At 41.7% G+C, this 23,084-nt stretch overlaps 1 protein-coding gene and 1 long non-coding RNA gene across 8 annotated transcripts in view; both read left to right on the top strand.

The window, feature by feature from the left end:
• The window catches only part of HAO1 (hydroxyacid oxidase 1), a 33,499-nt gene extending 22,623 nt beyond the window's left edge, over positions 1-10,876 (top strand). For 2 of the 5 annotated variants that reach the window (XM_080407751.1, XM_080407754.1), the window contains 5 exons: positions 2,832-3,007; positions 4,003-4,094; positions 7,312-7,470; positions 7,754-7,823; positions 8,199-10,876. In XM_080407751.1, coding sequence (XP_080263877.1) covers positions 2,832-3,007; positions 4,003-4,094; positions 7,312-7,470; positions 7,754-7,823; positions 8,199-8,269 — 568 coding nt within the window. In that variant the 3' untranslated portion in view covers positions 8,270-10,876. Of the gene's footprint in view, positions 1-2,831; positions 3,008-4,002; positions 4,095-7,311; positions 7,471-7,753 lie in introns of all 5 variants that reach the window. The other 3 variants (XM_080407750.1, XM_080407753.1, XM_080407752.1) reach the window with 3 other exon arrangements.
• Positions 10,877-10,910: 34 nt separating this feature from the next.
• LOC308071978 overlaps positions 10,911-23,084 on the top strand; it is a 378,690-nt gene continuing 366,516 nt past the window's right edge. For all 3 annotated transcript variants that reach the window (XR_013931445.1, XR_013931446.1, XR_013931447.1), the window contains exon 1: positions 10,911-21,425. This is a non-coding gene — a long non-coding RNA (uncharacterized lncRNA). The remainder of the gene's footprint in view (positions 21,426-23,084) is intronic.

Here is a 23,084-nt window from a genome sequence, read left to right as displayed (position 1 = left end):
AACATGTGTTTTGGAACATTTTCTGTATTTTAGAGAAATTTGTGGCCTCAAAGTTGACTTCAGCACTAATTCTAGTTCCTCTCTACTGAAGGGCCTATGCAGCATTTAATTTTGAGAGAGTTACCCAGCGGTCATGTCAGGGTGCTGATTTCATTAGCCTTTTGCAAATATAAATTGGTAGACTGTAGAGACCACCCTGATAAACATATGCTGAAATGCTGTCACAGTGTTATCAGCCAAGGTCTGGATGGAAGAGTGTTTAGTGGAAGGGATATCCAGGACTTGGGTTTGTAATTGGAGCTAAAAATCTTGAGATGCTTGCAGGTAGGTCTTGATAGTGACCGCAGTTTGCCATGGCATATGTTAAGGTTACTGTGTTTGCTCCTATTCAGAGTTTGCAAATGAACACAAAAATGGAGGGGTGGTGGGAAGGATAGCTGAACATAGTTTGAAGCTGATTAACTTTGATTTTAGTTCTGGGTAAAAGCTAGTTTTAATATTATCAATGGATCTGAAATGTTCTTCCTATGTGTCCTGACTGCAATGTTATACTTTATACATATCATATGTAACATACAAGGCAAGAAATATCCTGAGGTCTTCCTTCTTTTTCATAATGCTCAAACTGAAGGTAAGCCATGGGACTCTGCAATGAATCTGATTCTTTACCTCGCAGGCAAAAAAACCTCCAGAGCTTGAGATGTTGGATCTCCCCCATACACTTGTACTTGAAGCTAATAGATGATATGATGAAGGCTGACAGAGCGGCCTTAACTCTGCCAATGATTTCTGTGTTAAAGTACAATCTTATGAGGAAAGCAGCGAAAAACAAAAAATCCCTGACACATTTAACATTAAAATGTGGTACACTGGTATGCATGTGGCCTGTATAGTAATCCTGCTACAGATCTGTGATTGACAAAACTTGATCGAGACATGCTGTTATTTTGAAAAAAAAAAATCTTTAAGTAGTTTTTTTTTTTAGTGGCAGTATTGTTTTAAGGCCTGGGGTTAAAGAGTCTTTGAATGTGCGTCAAATAACCCAAAAATATTTGAGTGAAGTGATGGAGCATTTCTGAAACACTTTGACCCCACCTGACCAAACTGTAACAAAGTTTTAAGTGAACCATGTGAAATAATATGAAGCTGGAGTAATCTTTAAAGGTTCAAATTAATCACTTTGGATTTCACAATGACATTTGGACAGTGTTTTGTTGCAAAGTTGGTGGTGAAACTCTCCTAGCATGGGGCTCTACTCAGTTAAGTGATAACTTTTTCTTGGCTTCAGGTTTTCAACAAAGTTTCAAAGCAACAACAAGGTGCCATTGTGCTCAGAAATGTATATAAGGCAACATTCATTCAAGTGTTGATCTGCATTTTACAGGCCAAGAAAAACAACAGTTATTTATATAATCTTATCCATGGTTCTGTTTTTCTCTGGGTACCCCACCCTCCACAAACCAACAGCTGAAAAGCTGGATCTTGCTGAGAGTCTGCTCCTTTCTCATTTTCTTTTGGGCTTGGAGCTGAACAGAAAAACCATGTGAAATGCTGCTTGTTGCAGGCATGAAATCAGCAGTGAAACTAGCCAGTTTCCATGCAGAAACCCCTGTGCATTTCCCAAAATGTGGAATATGAGTATAAAATACTGCAGTGTGGAACGAGACACTTTCCAAAGAACAGAGTTATTGGCCTCGTGTGGGACACGGGTGTCCTTGGCGGTGCTGGTGTTGCTGATGGTGGTTTAATGCTTGAGAGCACTCGGGACTACTTCAGCTTTCTAGTACAAGCACAGCCTGAATTTCTTTTATTTGCCCTCCTTTCCCCTTCTTCTGCTTTGTCTGGTAAGTTTGTGAACTCTGTGGTGCAGGGGCTGTCACTTACCATTCAGCTCCTAGAACCAGTGAGATTGATTTGGTGCTAAAGAGTAAATAATAGCTAACGTTTTCATATGAACTTTGTTTCCACCCCCTACATTTTATAATGAAACATACAAAAAAGACACAAGGTTAACTGGCTGGATGTTGGTCTTGTTGGACAGATGAAAACTCTGAATTCTTTGCAAGGCTCCATGCAGATCTGTCTAGTTCATGTAGTCTAACGAAATCTCCCTTCCTCCCTCTTCCTTGCAACCTACCTTATCCCCTCTTCCTCCAGTAGCTGAATCCCCTGGATTTGAAAAAAATGAAAACCGAAACCAAATTTGCTGCGTGAAAGCTAAGGGGATTATTGCTTATAAGTAGAGGTGCCCCTCTTGAATTCAATGGCCTGGGTTATGTCAAGCAAAATGATGTTCTCTTCTTACATCTTAGCCTGTACCGCTCAAGGGTCTGAATGCCCTACGGCCTCTGGTGCATTTATCCTCACAGTGCTCCTGGCAGATACTGTTTTATTTTTAAAATTTCTATTTTATGTTGAGAAACTGAGGCAAAAGGAGTGGCTAAGTGTCATGGCCAAAGTCACATGAGGGGTCTATGGGATGACAGATTCTTGAGTCCAAATCAGTGCTCTGACTGCTGGGTTTTTCTCCTGATTTTGGATTTGATGCTGAACCTTTAGATTTTGGACTTTATCCTATATTTTTTCTCAAAGAACTTGTACTGTTGCCTTGGGTCAGGGAAACTTGCACCAATGTTATCAAATGCTTTGCTAGCCAAAGGTTACAGCTTACTAAGGACTGTGATCTGACATGCTGGGGTAGGCTTTTTTGCTCCTGCGCTGCAGTACAGCAACATTTTAACATAGGTATATAGAATGCTGGCATTAGGGGCTGATTCATGGCTCCAATGAATCTTTCTCAGACTATTTTTCTGTGTCTTTTGTTGTTTTAGATTAAAAAACTTTTCAAGCAGCGACCTGGCATTCTCCTCAGGGAAAGACTTCGGAGAAAATAGTGGACTGGCTGTGTACGTAGCTGAGGCGATTGATGCAAGTGTCAACTGGAAGGACATCAAATGGCTTCGAGGGCTGACCTCACTGCCCATCGTTTTGAAAGGAGTCCTCAGAGGTGTGTAGCTCTGCTGTTTACCACGGGGGAGGCGAGGCATCCCTCTTGCATAGGCACCAGCAAAGGAAAAGTGCTTGTGCTGAGGAAATTTCTGTAGAATCGCATAGAATTGCATTACTTTTTAATGGCAAGCATCTGCTTTGCTGATACAGAATATGATGGGATGCATGTTCATATTTCTGTGATGTGTTAAGTCAGGAAGATTTGCCAAAGCAGACCCAAGCAATCAGAAGGAAAAAACATTCTCTCCCTCGTGTGTGGTTAGGAACCCAGCAACGAAGGCATTTGCAGAAGCAGTTGCTTAAATGAAGTCCTGGAGCTGCCAGATGGCTTGTATAGCTTTGCTACATGGTGTGTCTACCTTGATGTTCAGTAGGTAGGGACCAGAGCCACTGGTCACTAAACTGGGAAGTTGGTGAGCTGGCACTGCATCAGTTATATCTGAAATCAGATACAGCCAGGAAGATTGAACTTGCTCTGTTCATTGTGCCTGTAAACTCTGATCCGAGTTGTATATAACTTAAAGGAAAGCTGGATTTCCATTTTGTCAAAAGAGCACTGAGCACAGTGGAGCACTTTCATTTAAGTATGGATTGTTATTGTAAACATGCCAGTAATTTTGGCTTGGAGAAAATCATTCAGCATAAATAATTTCTTAGTGATGAGCTCCAGAACATGGTAGAGAAAGTGAAGGCTAGCAACGGAAGTGGCTGCTAATCCAGAGTGATAAAATCTGCTTCAATATTTCAAATTACTTTTCTGGTCTTATTGCTTAAAGACAAAACTTTTTACTGTTTGGACATGTGGCTTTGGAAGGATTAAGCTCTAAGGTAACTTTGCATTAGCTGGCAATGTTTGGGTTTTTTGTTGGGTTTTTTTGTTGTTGTTTGTGTGTTTGGGTTTTTTAAACGATGACAAGGTTTCCCTCATCATGGTGTCAATAAGCTCCCAGTTATGGAAGGGCATATCTTGTTTTGTTTTCTTTTGTTTTCTAGCTGATGATGCTAAAGAAGCTGTAAGGATTGGGGTAAATGGTATCCTGGTGTCGAATCATGGAGCACGACAGCTTGATGGGGTCCCTGCAACTGTAAGTACTGGTGCTGATATTCCTGGTTTTCTCTGCCTTTTAGCTTCTTGTTTGCTTTCTCTGAACACATGCTAGCTGGAGAAAAAATCTGTAAATATGTGTGTTATCCCATTATCAGCAATCTCTCTCTGCTTTTCCATGTAAGTCACATCATAGTCTTAGACACAACCTCCCCTTGGTCAAATCAAACAACACAGAAGGGCTTACGAGTGGCTGTTTCTTCAGTCTACCTGGGCACCTTGTCCTTGGCTGCAGCATCCTGCATGGAAATTCAGAAGAGCCGTTTCAGATAGAGTATTATTGTCAGTTAAATTATTAGAAGTAGGAAAGTCTTTAAGTAATTTTTTCCAGTCTTCTCTTTTATTTCCTCCTTCTCATCCTTTTTTGAAAACCCCTTGTTGCCGTTTGCAGCACACTGAAGGTTGTACTAGAGTTGTTTTTCCTTTTTAATATTCTTCAGAGGCTTCTGAAAAATTACAGAGTTACAGAACAGCTAAAGGCAGCATGAAACTCTCCCTTTTTCTCCTTTCAAACATATTCACCTTTGGAAAAGGTACAGACTGGTTAAATTACAGTTTTTTCCTTTTTCCTTTTCCTTGTCGTGCTACCCTGTGCCTTTTCCAAAGGTGAAAGGGATTTGAGAAGTTCTCAACTGGCAAAAAAGAAACAAGTAAGGGAAAATGAAAAAGTGTGTGTTCAGGCTGAAGGAAAACCCCCAAAATTCCAGTCATCACTCATCTTGCTTCATTTGGTGTGGGAAAGCTGCACAAGTAAAAAGAGAATGAAAGGGAGGAGAATCAAAGCCCATTTGTGACTGTTTCAGTATTTCTAACGTGTCCTTGACAAAAACCCTCCTGTTTTCCATGATGGTTCTTTGAAGGGAGAGAGGTAAGCCCCTTTTTCACTGCGGCACATTTTGCACATGAAGGCTTGTATGTTTGGCTCTGCTGTCCACTGGCATGCCCCGCTCCACTCCCCTGGAGGACTTCTCTCTGTTCTACTCCAGGGCAGCTGTGGATTTCCCCAGCTGATTTCCTTCACCCACTGATTTTCAGAGGTCTTCACTTGCACCCAGTGATCACCTGGTTGTGTTGGCTGGTTCTTTGCTAGCCAAGCCCTGTGTTGAAAAGCCAAATGCCAGCACAAATGGTTTTCGAAATGGTTAATGAAGTTGAGGCATTGTCCTCTGAATCGAGGCATTATCCTCTGAGATGCTTTTGCCTGACTGTCTCCAGGTACTCCTGGGGACTGGTAAAAAAAAGACCTCCTGATGCCAGGATTTCTCCAGTTTCCAGAGGGAGACTGAGGGTTTTTTTTTTTTCAAATGTGATTTTGTGTTCCTGGAGAGTGTGCAGCTATTCAGTTTTAGACACCTGAAGGGAAACTGAATTTTCAGAGTGGTGGTGTCTAATACTTCTGAAATGAATTGTTGTTCTTTAACTTCTGTCCTTTTTATCTTCTTTTCACCTTTTAAGAATGTCTTCCCCAGTTTCACTAAGAATATTTTAAAATCTTGGCCAAGTCTGTGTGTGAAGTAATCCAACAGGAAGAATGTATGAGGATATTAAAAACGTAATTTTGAGAAATAAGAAAGCTCAAGAAATATTAATTAATTTTTATCCAGCTGCAGTAGAACAGAAATTACACTTGCCAAGTACTTGTTTTGAGTTATTCCTTTGCAACACCACAGTGCAGTGGAGAAGGCACTAGTAAAGCTAATGTGTTCACTGGGTTTCATTGTACAAACAACTACATTTCACAGTTCAGTTTTCATAATCTAAATATCTGTATCAGATCATGCGAAATTTTTCAGTTTTAGAGGCATAATAATTTGTTTTAATTCCATGGTTTTTTAGAACGTGAGCTGAACCCAAGCTGGTTAATATTTCTAGTGTTTAATTACACATTGAAGAAACCAGAGTTTTAATTATGGTTTGCATCATGCTTTAGTTATTATAGCACTTTAATGTTGGTACAGTTTGTCAGGATGTAGAAAGTGGTCTCTGTATATGGAAATAGATCCAAAATGTGTTTGGCAAAAGAGCAAAACCAAAGGGAGGGGAAAACTCACAGCAAGTGCCAAACTTCAAGAAAATTTTAATCCAAATCTAAAAACAAACTGCACTTTCAAGTTGTTTCCTCCTCCCCATGTCCTAGTCATTTTTAATCCATTAGAAAGGAAATGAATTACATCCGTATTTGAAACACAGGAATTTTGTGTGCCTTTTGTCTTACTACCACACTGTTTCCACTCTCTTTAGTACTTCCCTTCCAGTTTTGTGTATTTCCTGATTTTCATGAATAGGAACTATTTAGCCATTATAGGAACCGTTGCCCTGTAATTAATGCTTGAGGCTTGCATGGTGGAGCTTGAATGAGCTTCAGGAGGCTCATCTCTTCATTGGGACCTCTTAAATGATGTGGACATGTTACTGAACTCCATGGTTAGTTACTTGTAGCTTGAGAACAGTAAAAATCCTTTCCCCCCTTACCTTTACCACTGGTGTAGGGGATAAGTACAGCTCAGTGAAAGTAACATACATGTGCATCAAAAGAAAGCATTTCCCACCATGCTCAAAACTCGGAGGAAAGCTAATTTTTTCTCATATGAAGAAGCTTCCTCTAGAATTATTCCTGTAATCAAGATGCATTTTCAAAAGGAAAAATATAGCCATACAAATTTTTCAGCCATCTCCAAGTTCCTTGGGGCACATGTTTCTCTTATTCGATGTCTATAGGTACAATCTTTACCTCTAGGCTTCTGGATGCTAGTTTGGCCTTAGTATAACTGAATAATAAATTTAAACTAGAAAGAGAAGATGACTTAATTTCATCCCCAAACTAGTGAACACTGGAAGTTTGTTGGGTAATATCAAGGAAAGGCTGCCTCTGTGCTTGCTGTTTCTTCTGTTCCTTAGAAGTATCTGATATTGGCTTGTGTTGGATGCATGTCATGGGATCAGATGGCCATTCTGTGTGACCTTGCTGCTTCTCCTTTTATTTATGTGACTCTCTAAATAAATTTGACCTTTGTATATATCTGCTAACATGCTAAGTCACTGCTGGTTTTCAATACAAAGCTGTGTTATTTGTGTATGCAGTTAGGCATGCAATTGTTCATTTAGCTTCCTTAAAGCTTGGATCCTGTATGTAAGAACCCATTAAAAAAAAACATTACAGAAGCTGACCAGATGTATTCCTGGTTTCACTCTTTTAGATTGATGTCTTGCCTGAAATCGTTGAGGCTGTGGAGGGGAAGGTGGAGGTTTTCCTAGATGGTGGTGTAAGAAAAGGCACAGACATTCTCAAAGCACTAGCTCTTGGTGCCAAAGCCGTATTCATTGGAAGACCTCTTATCTGGGGCTTGGTTTATCAAGTAAGTCAGAAAAAGCTCAAATTTATATTTTTAGAAAACTAGGCTCCCTGTTTAGGCTTAGTGTATGCACATGTGTGTATATGTGTGCACATAGGAGGGTGTATGTGTGATGGTATCTGAGTGTGACTCTGTATATCCAGACCATCTAATTTAAATTTTGCTGACAAGTATGCAGGAGTTATGGTTGTGCATAAAACTTCATTGGCACATGTATACATGTCTGTATCTACACACATGAGCTATATGTACACATACCAGTACATATTGTCTCCTAATCTCCTAGGGTGAAGAAGGAGCAAAAGAAGTTCTCCAGATGCTCAAGGAAGAGTTTCGCCTGGCAATGGCACTGACAGGTGAGACATCAGTGTTTCCTCTCAATAATCACATTTTTCTCATAGCTTTCATTTGCCCTGGGCAAGATGCTACAGGAACTTATGGAAGGGAGATGGAAATGTTTTCAGTATCAGATTAGGCTGTGGAGAAATGGGAAAAGGACTTGTTATCCCTGTCTTATAGATGGGGAACAGAGTAGAATAAATAAAACCAATAAATATTTTTTTTTCACAAGGAGAGAAATAAATCCATAGAAAAGTAGTGGCAAATCCTCCATCACTAAGGGTGGATTACATCTGACAGAATGTACATTTCTAAGGGACAGAAAAAGAAAAGGCTTAGTAGAGTGGGATAGAAAAGGAGGGTTTTCAACTGACATGTAACTTCTCCTCCAGGATGCCAGAGAGTGGAAGAAATTGGCAGGACACTGATACGAAGACATCAAGTATTGTTTTCCAAGATTTAGGTCTGAAGACTATTGCCTCATGTGTTGCCTGTTGTAAAGTGTGCTACCAGGCAAAAATCAACTGCGTTCACTCTTTGGGCCTCATCCTGCATTCCTGACTGGGAAGGGGTGGTCTGCAGGAGATCACTTGTTTGAAGAAAGTACTTGAAGCAAATTTTACAGGTGTTTCTGTATTCTCCTAGGTTCTTAAGGAAAGCTGCTCTACTGGGAGGTGTGATTAAAGATGAGCCTTTAGAAAAGACCAACATAGTAACTTCAAGGTGTTTTGCAACAAATGCTATTGTTAACTTACACTATTAGAAGTAACTTAACTGTTGAAATGAAACTATAAACACAACTGTTTTGATAGCAATCAGCTATCAAAATACAGAAATTTAAAAAGTAAAAGATGCTTCTCCCTCACTGTTTAGATAAACTTGTGCTGAGATTAAATCTTGCTTTCTCATGAACGTAGTGTCATTTCCCTAGTGACTGTGTGCTATTACTTTATAAGCATGTGGTCTTGTAGCATGTAGGCTGTAGGAGCTCAGAGAACTCTGTTGTAAAGAACTGAACAGCAAAACAAACTTGGGGAAATTCTGCTGTTCAAGTGACACCAACCGCTTTGCAATCAGACAACTGTTATGTACGTGCATCAGGTACAGGTCACATTCTTGGCTGCTGCAAATCCTTGTAGCCCTATTGCCTTCACCAAACTGTGCCAGCTGCACCCAGTTGCAGCCGAGTCACATTTTCCACCTGGATTCATTTGCTGACAGTGGCAAGTGAAGGCTGATGCTACCTGGGAGTCTGTAGGATATGCAGCCATCTGCAAAAGAGAAACTTGAATAATTGAGGTATTAACCCATGACTTGGGAAGATCCTAGTGGCTCTATTCAGTTCCCATGAACACCCTTCATCCAGATAAATCATAGTGTTATTTACTCTGCTTGTGTTGAGAATACAGAGACATACAGGATCTGCTCCCCTATTCTCTGAACAATCCAAACATCCACTGAATTCAGGAGAAATTTTGCAACTGTTAAGAATGAAGGAATAGCTTCATACTACAAAGTGAGCAGGCAGAGGAGGTAAGACTCTACTAACCTGATCTTGGTAGAATTAAGGGTGGCCTCTTCATCTGTCTCTTCTGTTGCAGGTATAACAAATGTTACTGGGCACGAGGAGAGGCTGCTGAAGAAAGGTTTTGAAAACTTTGTTGTAGATATTTAGTGTTCATTTTTAAGGAGGATTTAAAAAAAAGAAAAAAAAGCCTTGATTTCATTGTTCCGCTGTCACTGACATCACTGGGTCCACCATTTGTTTCCCATCAGCGTCAGAAGGACTTATGCATTCTGACTCTCCTTTTTTGCTCTGTTTGAAATATCCCTTACTGAGCTTTAGAGGCAGCTTTGTAATGAAATGATGGAATATTACAATGTGAACTAAAGCTGGGGCTGGAACTCAAAATGGGGAGAAAACCCAAAAGGCCACATGCTTGCCCTTCAGTTGTAAAATCTGTACTCTTATTTACTGCAGAATGTAGTGTGTTGTGTGAGGGTTGCATAGCAACAAAATAAAGTTTATCTGTGTAAGGAAATATGAATGTTTCTCAGAGCACAGAGAAGCATAATTTCTGCTGTTTACTGCACTTATCATATCTGTTGCAATGTGGACTGTGTCAGATGTCAATTACAGACTAACTTCAGAAAGACTGTTTATTTTAGGTAATATAAATGTTACTTAAAAGTTAGGGGCATAATATCTTATGTTTACATGTTTAAGATCTATTTCTAAAGTTTAGAAGATGCAGTTTCCTGTCTTTGCCCCAACCAGATCCAAGGAAAATTCTGTAACTCTGTGGTCCAGGATAAATTCTGAGGGTGAGGAAACTGGTTTCATTACTTGTGTGTAATTAACTATTTCTAGTTCCTCTGGGATAATGGCTTTACATTGGTTTTTCCTGCTTATTATCTGGGAATTGTCTGACTGCCTTCCAGTTCAATCCTAGTAACTGACGTGCATCAAAAACCAAAATCGGAGCCAAACACTGAAAGGCTGTGAGATGGCGTTAACAGAAATGAAATCAATTTGTTTGGTAGATTTCTGAGTTTTTAAATATTCCACAACAAAAATAATTTCCCTTGATATTGAGACAACCAAACAACAACTACTGCAAATTATTTAAAAAAAAGGTAGGTATTTTGTTTGAATTTTGGTTTCAGGTTAGGAAGCAGAAAGACTGACTGCCCTCGACAGTATTAAAAGCTGAACAATGTCCAGGCTAAGAAAAAGAATCTACGTCACAGTTGCCTCCCCTGGAGAACAAAACATAGCACACATAACAGGTGGTGGTGGTGGATCTTTCTGCAGTTTGTGAGGGTGTTTCTAAGAAGAATATAAGCAATATAACAGAAGAAAGTAATAGGTCTTTGTGAGATATGTTAAATAGAGAAATACACAATTTGCCTCTAAAGTAACAAGCAAACCCAACAAACTCTTGGGAACAGTTAGCCATAGTCCCCAAATCAAGGCATAGAAGTAGGGGGGAACAGAAGGTGTATTTTGCATTTATGATGCTTTAGTATATCTGTCTACCCTTATATCAAATAACATAGTGTCTTGATGGTTTTAATTGTGAAATTATTTTTTTACTTTACCTTGGCTCCATATTAAGCCATAGATACCAAGAAAAAATGTCTACATTAAAAAAAAAAATCTAGGAAGGGAGGAACAGCGAGTGGTATTTACACACCCAGAAAGACAGCACTCAACTGTTGTGCTGGGTGCTGAATAAAAAACAACCGATTTGGGAGGCTGATGACTGACCAGTAACTAAATGGGTTCCCTAACCACCTCTGAGGTAGACTAGGAACATTCCCTGGAAAACGAAATTGTAGCTCTTAATAAGAGAATATTTATCAGATCTTTTGTATAGAGAGAAGAGACCAAGAGCAAAACCTTAGATTATGACAGAGGAGGATGCTATACTTTTAAGGAGAAAGTGGTACCTCCCAAAAGGCTGAGATGTGAGGCAGGCTTTTACATACTAATGTTTCATATTCAGCCTACATGTGGATTTCTTTATTGCTGTCAGTTTAGAAGATCCCCTTTTTGGAAGCATCCCTACAAAGTTGTCTTCTTGCACCCAGTGAGCCCATAGGGGATTAAACCCACTGAGGAGAATATGGAAGAGCGTGGTACTCTACAGAGGATGTGTAGAAACCACTCGGGAGATTTGGAGAGGCTTCAGCTGTGGTTTCGAATCTCTCAACAGCTGGACTTGAGAAGAACTTTCTAGCAAGAAGCTCTAAAAAAGACAGTCTGTAAGTGACAAGGTCAGTGAAAGGAGCACGTGATGTTGTCTGGTCATCTGATAGAGCACATCGAGGCTGGACATGCAGGGACCATGGCCCTCCTAAAAAAAGCGATATGCTTCTGCAACAGACCACCTTGAGCTGCAACACATGGGTGGCTGGTGCCTGGAGGACAGGTTTGGCTGCATTGGGAACATATTTGCCATGACAGCCTGGCAGTTTAATATGGCAGAGGAGAGCACAGAGGTGCAGGACTGCAGGAATGGTAGTCTGGTGAGCAGAAGATGCCAGAAGTCAGCTAAGGTTTGTGAGACCATCTGACCTTTCAGCTAAAAAAAAGTGGAGGAGGAGGTTAGCGTAGCTTCAGGACAGATTTCACTGTCTTGCTTAGCCTGTTAGCTCTTTGAAGCAGAGACATGCTGCTTTTTGAATGCTTGGAGCCTGCGCACAGGGTGGAGAATCCAGTAAGTAAATAATAGGAGTCATAATTCAGTGTGCTGAAGCTGAAGAGCTGTGAAAGACATGATCTGTTTTCTTGTGACCTCCACCTCTTGCTGTGACACTGGGACATGTTATTGTGTTTTATTTCTACTAGTGGCCAAGTCAAACAAATAGCTCTGGAGCTGGTAAGAACTCCACCTCCATCCCCAATTTTTCAGGTTAAGCATGAAACTTGTCTGTCTTACTGGGAATTTCTGAATAAAAATAAACAGACACTTAGAGTAACTCGCTTTGATAAATGGGCAGTGTAGGTCGGGGCCTGTTGGATATGCAGGCAGCTCAAAGATGAAGCAGAGCTGGGGAAGTAGGCAGGAATGGCTCTGCTTTTCTTGGCTTCTCAGATGGTTTTCAGGCTGAAATCAAATACTTGAGAGCACGAGGAAAGCTGGCTTCTGAAGTCATGATTTTGCACTGAACCTCACTGTAAGGATATCTCTTATAAAGCTACTTTTGATGTGGAAATTTGGCTCTAAACCACACTGAAGGCCATTATAAATAACCACTTCATCACAGGACACACAGAAGTTGGCTTCCTTGAACACTCCTAGAAAGCAAGTCTATCCTTACTGAGCCATAACCTCAGCTAGTGTAAATCAGAGAAGCTTCATTGACTTCATTAGTTTATAATGATTTACAGCAGCTGTGACTGTGGCCCACAATACAGTGAGATATGTCAGCTTTTAAATTCTGTCACTGAGTGTTGAACAAAACTGTTTTTAAAACAAGTTTGGCAATCCCAGATTTAGATACTAATGAGACACAGCACTGTAATTGTTTCACGATGCCTATGTGCTCCATTTTGTTTTCATTTTTGCCTTGCTTCTGTTTTTCTTATCTCCTGCCAAACAGAGGAAGAGTAGCACATATGTTACATTCATAACAAAGATGTTTTGCTGCTTTAAGAACATGTCATCCAGATGCAAAATGCCTTTGTGTTGTAGTTCAGCTTCTTCCTTTGCATAGGTAATTTGGTTATGTGCCAATATAAGAACACCCTTGAGGGCCAGCCCCATGTTTCTTCAGGGTCTGGAGCTCTCAAAGAGGCACCCAGAGGCTGTCCCAGCTGAACTTCAAAGGTCTGATTTCCCCTTAGGGGTTTGCAGATCCTAAGTCATCATTTCAGATGGGCAGGATAAATCATGTCCAGGAGCACCCTGATAGGAATGCCCCGAGACCATCAATACATCTCCTCTGTCACAATCCTGCAGGGCACTCATGTAGTTAACCATACTGAGTAATCAATTGCACTGGTGGCACCTTTATCATATGGAAGGCTGGTACATACATACAGATGGTTTGTTCAGCTAAGGGGGAGACATTCATATAACTAGACTGACAGTGATTAATATTGATTATTATTTTATGACAACAGCAGCTGCACGTTTCAGTCAAGGTCAAGAAAGCATTGTGCACTGCAAAGATGTTTTTCTGCAAGTAGCAGTTGCTACCCAACAGAGTCAGGAAGTGTAAATTGACAGGCACAGGAAGAGAAAGTCTATCTTTATAAAATAGGGGTAGAAACAAACTGATTTCCCCAGTGAAGTCTCTTAAATTTCCATTCCATTGCCTTAATTATAAATCATGATGTTCTCCCTGAGGCTGATAACTCTTGGGTGGACATCACGTATCACAAGTACTCAACAACTATGGGGATGGTCCACAGATGAACTGCAGAACAGAAGTAGAGCTGGGCCACAGTTGGCCTTTAACCTGTATATTTTTCCTTGCAGAAGGTACAGCTCCTTATTCAGCTACAATTATATCTTATGCTCTGCCAGTTCGCCAAGAAAATTCTGACTGTGGTGGCTTTGCAGTATGGGACTGGAAGACCTCTTATTTCTTCCTGGTTATCTATAATTCAATAGCATAACATGATTTTACTTGGCTTCTCCCCAAGCCCCTCAGTATACTAACAACTTTATTTCTGTATACTGTGTCTTAATAGATTTTCTTGTTAGGAGGACTGAAAGTAGTGGGTTTATAACAGTTGTCATTAAAAAGGTTCCTGTAGACCACGTACTCACGATTAGGTTCATTTCACGTGAGATTTGTCTATATTTTCAAGAACGATCATGAAGACTTCAAAGGAAGGTGCAAGAATCTTACAATAAGGCAACGTGGCATAGATTTAGCTCTTACTCAAATTCAGGATGTGTATTGTACACATATCTACTTGGTACGATTAGCAAATAAGTTCAGCATGTATTGGTAATGGACCCAAAAATCTAGCACAGGTATGAGATAAACAATTTTCACAACAGGTGAGACCTGAATATTGATCAGAGATGGGAATTTGAACTGCAGGATCTCACGTACCTAAGTTTTCCTCTGGGTGTGTCTGCATGCTCTGTCAAAGATGAACTAGCCTGGTGTGTTCTCAATGATAATTTTAATATAAACTGTCACTGACTCTGAAGTTACACATCTGCAGCCTTCCTGTCAGGTAATTAAGAGCAGCAAAAATTACTGAATTTGGTATAAGCAAATTCCCTTTGACAAGCTTACATCTCTACCCAGGAAACTGGGAAAACTAAAAAATCACCCTTCATACAAGAAACTACAGTGGCAAGCTCTTTGAAAGAGTCACAGACAGAGTAATTTATATTAGGAAAAACAGAACTCAGTCGCAGTTTCAGGAAAGCACAACAACAGAATGTATCTGCAAATAAAGAATAAGAGCTGGCAATAATCCACCTCATTTCCTTACTGGCTACTGATGAGTTTGTTCCACGGCTTTTAACACATGGCTGCAGGTCCAGGGGTGCCCAGCATCCATCTTCACTTTGTTGTGGCATTGCATCTCATTGCATCCTGCATATTGGCACTCTGTCTGCGCCAGCCTTTGCTTTGGTTTTGATCTCACAGGGAAGCTGGAATGAGAGAGAGATGCCTGAGACCTTTGGACAGAGTCTTTGCCCTTTGGAAATATTTCAAAATGAGGTCTGGACAGATGTAGGTGTTAGTGAAGGACTTTTGGCAAGGAGGTAGGATCTTTTTTTCATTTTTCACGAGCTCCCTACCCAGGAGTAAAGTTGAAGTCTAGTTATACTGGTTTCCCAGATGAGACAAGGGAATCTGCATAGGTGGGAGTTTGGTGTAAGGCACAGGCAGCCTGTAGTGCTTCAGCATCACTTTAAGTCGGTAGAGAAAACACTGAGTGGATCTTCAAGGCAGAGGAACCCAGTCCCTGGTTCTCAGGTTACACACCGCCTACAGCCACGGTGAAGAAGTTAAACAGGAGGCTAGCAAAAGTGGTCTTGCTACATCACGGTACTCGCTTAGCGGTGCTGTCCCAGGGCCAGGGAGGTTAGGGTTTGCTGTTATAGAACTCCTGCTGTAAGGGTCATGCGTTTGAATAAACAAAGAAGCCCACCACCATTACAACATTCTTTCCACTTCATCTGTTTAGATGCTGATACGATCTTTGTCCAAAATGTTTAGGACCAAATTGTGAGCTAGCACAGCTCTGCTGCAACCTGTGAAGTTGTACTGATCTGTCAGCTGAGAATCTGAACCTACAGGCTCATCACTCCCTAACTTCACCTACTGAAGTTTTCATTGTTTTCCTGGAAGTTTTGTGTGCATCCCATCAGCCCCATAGTATTTGAATTTGTGGGGCTTGCAGCTGTCACACCAGGTGTGTGGTTGTCACTCTTACCAGGAATTTTGAGACAACAGCGGGGGTAAAACAGCAAATTCTGTGGCAAGGTTGTGATGATTGTTCCTAGTTTGGCAAGGCTTGTACAGTTACTCCAGCCAAGATTGCTCTGTTACAAAGTTGATACTGAGTATCTGGCCATCTTGCGTGAACAGAAAAACAAACAGCCCTGGTGCATGACATGCACACTTTAATGTAGAAATAAACAAGTACCTTATGCCTTCCATACTTCACTCTCCATGTTATCTATCCATGAACTACACCTTAACTGGATTCAGTCTCCCAACCTTTGCTTTTTATGTGCTCACTGATAACCTGGAAGACTGCCACAGCTGTACAGCATGCTTGAAAGACATCTCTGATAGTTATAGCTCCAACTTACTTTCTGGTTATTCAGTGGTGCCTGAGAAACTCAGAGAAGATCTCATGGTGTATCATTGACATTGTGTTCTCATGTTAGTCTATGGATAGTCACTTGCAAGTAGTTATGTGTAGGTTTGTAACTGCAGCCTAACAGACTACAGAACCACACACAACCTATATAATTTGCTGGCATGCTGATGAATTGTAAACCATCTGCGTGCTCTGCTTTTTATCAGTTTCAAGTGTGTTGGGTTTGAGTGTATGTGTCCCCCCAGCAAGCGTAAAAGCATACTTTTGACCTATCACAGAAAGACACTTTTATCATAAAGATATAAAGATAAAATGTATTCCTTTTGATTCTCAGTCCTTTTTCCATTATTGCTCTGATATGGATGGGAGTTGTATTGTTAGTTATAGAGGATGTAGAGTGTATTCAAAGAACAAGGAACTGTAGAGTACTTCCAGACCACAAGCTCGTTTATTAATTTGTTTGCTGTTTACTGTGTGTTTGGAATTCTTCAGTACTATATGATGAGCAAAGATATTGGCTACAACATAAAGCATCTCTAAGCCAACACTATGCGCTGCTGCCATGTTGTCTAGAGCTGTGACTGCAGCACAGTCATGGAGAAAGTTTCCATTCTGACTAAATCTTCTCTGCAACACACTGGATAATTTACCTTGAAGGATTTTTATTGCTTCTAACAGAAGCTTTTTGGCTATTAATACAGGGAAAATAATATGTGTATTACAGCATATATTAATACATGGGAACCCAGGAGACAATATTTTGAGCTTTGTTGCTTTTGATGCTTAGAAAAGAGCAGTGACTTACTAACATTTTCTAAAGAGTTTGAAATCTTTACAAAAGCATGCTGTATAACACGATGCATCTAAGTAAAGATGTCTTTACAGAGAAGACAGCCTAGTTAAGTTACATTCCTTTCTTCACAGCTGGCTTTTTCCAGTCTCACCTTCCCACCCTCTTGAGAAAATGGCTAAGGAGAAATTCCTCAAAGTTTCTCTTTCCTTTTCTACTTGGAATTGGCATACACTCCTTTCCCTGCCACCTCATTGGTTGTGGAAAGGTGTTGCTGTGATTATTTTTTTTTGTTGTTTTTGTTTTTAATGCTGGCTGTAGTTAGACCATCCTGCAATGCAGCGTTATCATGTTAATGCTAGAACAGCTCATCTCAATATGAGTGTGTTCAGTGAAGTGTGTCAATTGCTGTTCGCTTATGCTGTCACAAAGACACTTCCATTGCTCCAACAAGATGCTTTTAAGTAGCACAATAGTATGTAAGCAGCTGATAAGAATGGGGTCATCAGCCTAGAAAGAACTTTAGATTTTGGGGTGTAGTGTAATTTGCTGCAAGAAAACAGTCAGTATGTAACTTTACAGGGCATTTAGTGTCACAAGCAGCAATTCTTGATATATTATTTTCTCTTTGTGAATTAAAATCTTCTAAATCAAGTGATCCTAAGCTAATTCCAGCAGGTGATTTAGGACTGCAAAACCAAATTTTGCACATGTGTCTGGCTAAGGGGCTGCCTTTTGATCTTAAATGTATAAATGCATCCCAGACATGTGCACACACAAAGTAGTTACTTGTATGCAGAAGCAGAGAAGCCATGCTAAGGTATTTATCTAACATCTGCCTTATACATTTTCCTGCCCTGATCATGCCTTTTTGGAATTTGTTTATGTCCATAGCTGAGTGCCTCTAAAGAATAAAGCCCTAGCCAATGTGCAGCTCCCTGGGCTTACTGGTTTTGCTGTTCTCCAGACACGTTAGCTAGAGGCTGCCTGAGGTCCTCACTGAATCTGCTGGTGAACTTGGGTCTGATTTCATAAAGCCTGCTTTTAGCTTGGAGGTGGAAGACATGCAGGACCTAACACTTGTGCAGCCTTTGTGTCAGTGCAAATATACCAAGAATTGTACATAGCTGATTATTAAGGAGGTGGAGAGAGTACCTGATTTTGGTTTGGATGTGCCAGCGAGATGATTTTGAGGGTCTTTCATCTCAAAACAAAGACATACAGGATCCAGTGGCCGAAGCTGAAGATATTAAAAACAAAGTGTGGGGTGTTTTTTGTTGGGTGGGGGTTTTTTGGTTTTGGGTTTTTTTGTTTGTTTGTTTGTTTGTTTTTGTTTTTTTTGTTTTTTTTTTTTAGCAGCAGCAAGGGTTATTAGTGTTGGTGTGTTCCCAAGGGATGTGGTAAATTGTCCTTTGCAGTATTTAAATAAAAAATAGATGGTTTTATTGAGAAGATAGACTTTATCTTGACCACAAAATATTGAAGACTTGTTGGGTGAAATGTTCTGTTTTTTTCATGGTGAAAATCAGATTAGATTACTGCAACATCCCTGAAACTTACTAAGCCTATCCCTTTCCTTTTGATGTTTTGGGTGTTTGTTCTTTTTTATTAGTGGCTGAACCTATGTGAATCAGAAAAGATAAGACAGTTTACATGAGTAATTAGTGTGACCCAGGCTATGAATGGGTGTACTGCTTTCCTGATCCTGAATGTCTCTGAGCCTCTTTATTAGAACTTCCCAATGACTAGGCATTTAGGACTTTTAAGCCTCTAAGATCCAGTGATGGTTTGACTTGAGGTCCCCATCTGGGTCCATTAGTAAAGGTCTTTTGGGTGGAATGGTACCCAGCTGAATTAGACTCATTAAGGCTCTGCACTGTTGTCTTGTTTCTCTGACATCTCTGCTTTTGACTTTGCTGGTGTGGATACATCAGATGTCTCGCTCTTTTGCTAACCGATGCTAGGTTTAAGAGCATAATTCCAAGCTTTGTGAGAACGGAACATTTGTAAAGCAGCAGCCTCTTGCTAATCTGCAGAGAGAAAGCATGTATGACAGGCAGTTGGGATTCCATTTTTCAGGATCCAGGGTTTAAGACGGGCTTAAAGGAGTCTTATTAAAAGTGTTTTCCAGTGCATGTGGCTCCTTCTGACAGCACCCAGGTGGTTAAGAAACCAGCATTAAGAATAAAAGCTGTTTCTCTTTTCTGCACAACAAATGGTTCAAGTGTCTGGTATTTGATTCAGAAAGGAAACCTGCAGCAGTCATGTCCCCTGAAATAAACCAACCAACATTTTGAGCTGCCAACACTTCTGTCTATTACGTCAAGGCATCACAAAGTTTAAAGCATAGCAAAATTATATATATATTTATATATATTTCAGTAATCCCAGGGTAAATATTAGGTAGACAGCATTTCTGCTTTGTGCATTAAAAACCCGACTGAATTTGAAAAGCCTGCAAGTGCACTTTGGGGATTTTGGAAAGTGTTGTTTGACCATGAGCTAAGACCAGAAGCTGCCATTTTGCAGATGGGGCAGGAGGGAAAGGCGTTTGGCCTTATTCATAACTTCACAGCTACTGCAAATATCAGCTGATGAATATTTATGTTTTGACTGGCAGAGGCCCGAAAGGCAAACAGGGGGGAGGAGCGGAGGGGAAAGCTTAAGTTAGGAAAATGGTTGTCTGAACTCTGTGGGATTTCTTTACCAACACTTTCCATGCTTGAACAGTAGCAGCTGAATGAAAACATTATGTACTGAGCCCCTGTGCAGGAAAACAAGGTTTGTCAAGACTCTGTTCGTTAGCACCTTGTACTTTGTTTGAACCTTGGACATTTGCTGGGCCCTGTAAAGGGAAACTTTTTTTTTTCTTTAAATCGAATACACTATGGAGCTAGCCAGTTTTCTTTTGTTTAGTTCTTGCTGTGATGGCACTAATTGTAAAACAGGGTCTCATCATTAGGAAAATAGGGGGCCAGACAGGAATGTGAAGCGCTACAGGGTGGTGTGGGTATTCAGGAGGTGCTGCTGCAAGGCAGACTAAAATGGCAGATATGGCAAGGGTTACAGTAGAGGTGTCATTGAACAGACCTGTAGTGCTTGTCAGTGCCCAGCTGTGTTGGTGTCTGTAGGCTCATCCCTGTACCAGGAACACATCTGAAAACAGACCTCTGTCCTGCAAGTTGCTGCATAGCTATTAACAAGCAGAGGAGATGAGGGGAAATGCAAATTGAATTATTTGGGCACAGAGCTGGAAGAGACTAAAAGCCAGCTACGCTTTCCTCTTTGCACAAATCCTCAGCACTATCACTTTGTTACATTAACTGCTGCAGGCAATAATTACTTGGTTAAAATGCAAGTTATATTGTTTTTTGCAAGACAGTAGTCCCCCAATAATTCCTGCATGTATCATCTGTCTCTAGTGTTACTGGTTTAGTTAGTATTGCACTTGAATTTAAAGGAAGAAAAAGAGGTGAGTGTCCTTCCTCTATATAATATAATTTTAATGTATTTATTTCTTCATATTTTTATTATCTCAAGTCACTCCCGGGGGGGTGGGGGGTGGGGGCGGGGAGGGGAATACAAATCTATTCCTTTTGCCTTCACCAGGCTGTAAATTAACAGCAAGGAGCAACTTTCAGTAAGTTCATGAACATGACTTCAGTTGGGGTGAATCAAGCCCAGAAAGGAAACTGGCTGAAATAAGTCACCACTGACAGCCAGCTAGGGCTTGCTGAGGTGATGGTGGGCTGCGGGTGGCCAGGCCGAACCCCCTTCACAGGGCCACGGGGTCCAACAGCAGCAGCTTGGGGCTTCGTGAAATGCAAGTGCCTTTACAGGCAGGCAGCCTGATTTAGATATATAGAGCAAATAGAAGTGCCCACCATCAATGGATCACTTCAGAAAATAATTCCCCAAGGGCTCTGCAAAATTTACCAGGCTCTGTTTTCAAGGGATAGGGAGAAGCCTAGATTTTGACGATTGTACTTCAGAGAAATCCCTAAACTCTGCACTGATTTGCCCTGTCGTTTCTCCAGGAGGTGGCTTTTCTTAGGCTGCTTATTTAGAGGCACTTTAATTCCTTGACAAGGAGGAAAATCTTCAGGAAATGCCCATGTGCAAGAAACCGCAGGAGCCTTACACCCCACGAAAACCACCCGCGAAACCCTTCTTTCTTAACCTGTGAGGAGATGCTCATGTGTCCGATATGCAGAAACCAGCAGGTGGTGCAATGCATCAAGTATTTATTTCCCTGGCCAGGGAAAAGCGGGGACAGCGGTGCCAAGGGCTGCCCGCGGCCAGCCTGAGCCCTCAGGCGATTCCCGCCTCCCCGCCCCGCGCGCGGCAGCCGTGTGCAGCGGCCGTGCGGGCGGCGCGCGCTGCCTCCCGCCCCCAGCGCCGGCCTCCCGCGCTTCGCCATTTCCCGAGGCGCAAAGCAGTTGCTGATGGCGAGGGGACTGATCTTTCCTCACCCAGCGGCGAGACGGGGGCGTCCCTGAGGGTGCTGAGGGCAGCTGGGTAAGGGGAAGGCAAGGGGGTGGTGAGGGGTGTGGGGACAGCGAGGCAGCCGTGACCCCCCAGCTCGGCCATCCTCACGCTGAGGGGTTTGCGCGGCAGCGCAGCTCCCGTTTTGGCGGGCACCGCTGCGGGAGGGTGGCCGTGACTCCCTCACCTGCCTGGCGCTTTTGTGCCCTCATTGTGGAATGAAGGTGCTTGAGGCATAGAGAAAGGCATGTTTTTCCACAAAAGTTTTAAAAATACCTCAAAAAAAGCTAAGAAACAATGGTGAATTTGTGTCTGGCGCTGCAGCCCTGCTGCCAGCCCGGCCCAGAACCCTGGAACATTCTGGTGCTTCTCCTTGCAGGGTAGTGGGGCCACCCAACTGCTGCCTCCAGCCTGCGTGGTCAAAATTATGAGGGGGAAAAAAAAAAAACAACCCAGAAAGGGCAGCAGAGGTACAGGGATAATTTGGAGCAAGGCACAGAAATGTTGGCCATAGCGAGCAGGGCATATTTGTGTGCAGGGGGTGCTCTGCAAAACATGGCAGTGTAAACCAGGACCAGTGTGGATGCGATGCGTTATTTTTCCCCTCCACTGTGGAAAAAAGAAAGTTTCCAAAACATTTGCTGTTTTCTTGTGAGATTGTCCCTGCCTGCCAGCCAGCACCTGGTGTTCTGCAAACCAGTGAGATGCCATGAGAAGAGGCCAAGGAGCTGCTAACCAGCAGGCAGCAGCAGCAAGGACGGAGAGAAATAAGCTCAGGAAGGGACCAAACAATGCTGTGCAGCTGTTTTTGTTATACTACCGAGCTGTAAAGTTGAAAAATGATTTGAAAAGCAAGGGATGTGCTGGGAGTACTGGCGTGTCCTGCTTATGGGCGCTTGGGGCATTCTGTGCAAATTGAACTTTTTTCCCCCGTTTTTTTGGATGGCTTAATATCGCAGCAGTCGAAGGGAAGAGCAACAACACGCTTGGAGTGCTGAGCCTCTTCCATGATCCCTCTGGCACTGAACTGCACCAGAGTGAGCTGAGGACAGAGGCAAAGCCTGGCTGCTCCCTGTCTTCTCATTGTTGTAATCCAAAACGTGGAGGTTATTTCAGTGCGGAGGTTGCAGATGAGAAGGCCCTCAGTTGCTTTTATTGAAAAAATATAAAAAATAAAAAAAATAATTAACTGGGACAAGAAGGATAACTTCTGCATGATTTACTGGACAGCAAGGGGACCAAGTGGAGGGGCCTTGCTGGAGATGGAGCCATTTGCACTGGAGGAATGTCAGGCCCATCAGCTGTACCCAGCGGTTTGTACGCTGATGCTCTGCAGACTGGTCGCAGCCCCTGGGAGTGAGACTTCCTACATCCCTTTCACAAGTAAATAGCAATATGTAACTTTTCACTGCAGGATTATTTGATAATTGTGAGTCAAGGGTGTGTGGAGGTTTCTGGGTTGTTGGTTTTTTTTGTGTCTGTTTTGTAGAAAAGGGATGGAAAGACAATTACTGTGTCTTGTGACTAACGTAATATGTGACTCAAAATGTTAAGCAAGAGTGCTGATGTGATAGCCTTTTCCCCACAACTTGAATTCAACGCGAGAGGTGTGAGGTTGAAATGTGAAATAGTTCCCCTGAAGCCAGATTGCTCTGGCTTTGAATCCAAAGCCACTGGAGCTGAAAGTTAGTT

This window comes from Falco punctatus (assembly GCF_963210335.1).
Source record: "Falco punctatus genome assembly, chromosome: 12".
Lineage (NCBI taxonomy): Eukaryota > Metazoa > Chordata > Aves > Falconiformes > Falconidae > Falco > Falco punctatus.
This window is presented reverse-complemented; position numbering and strand designations above follow the sequence as displayed.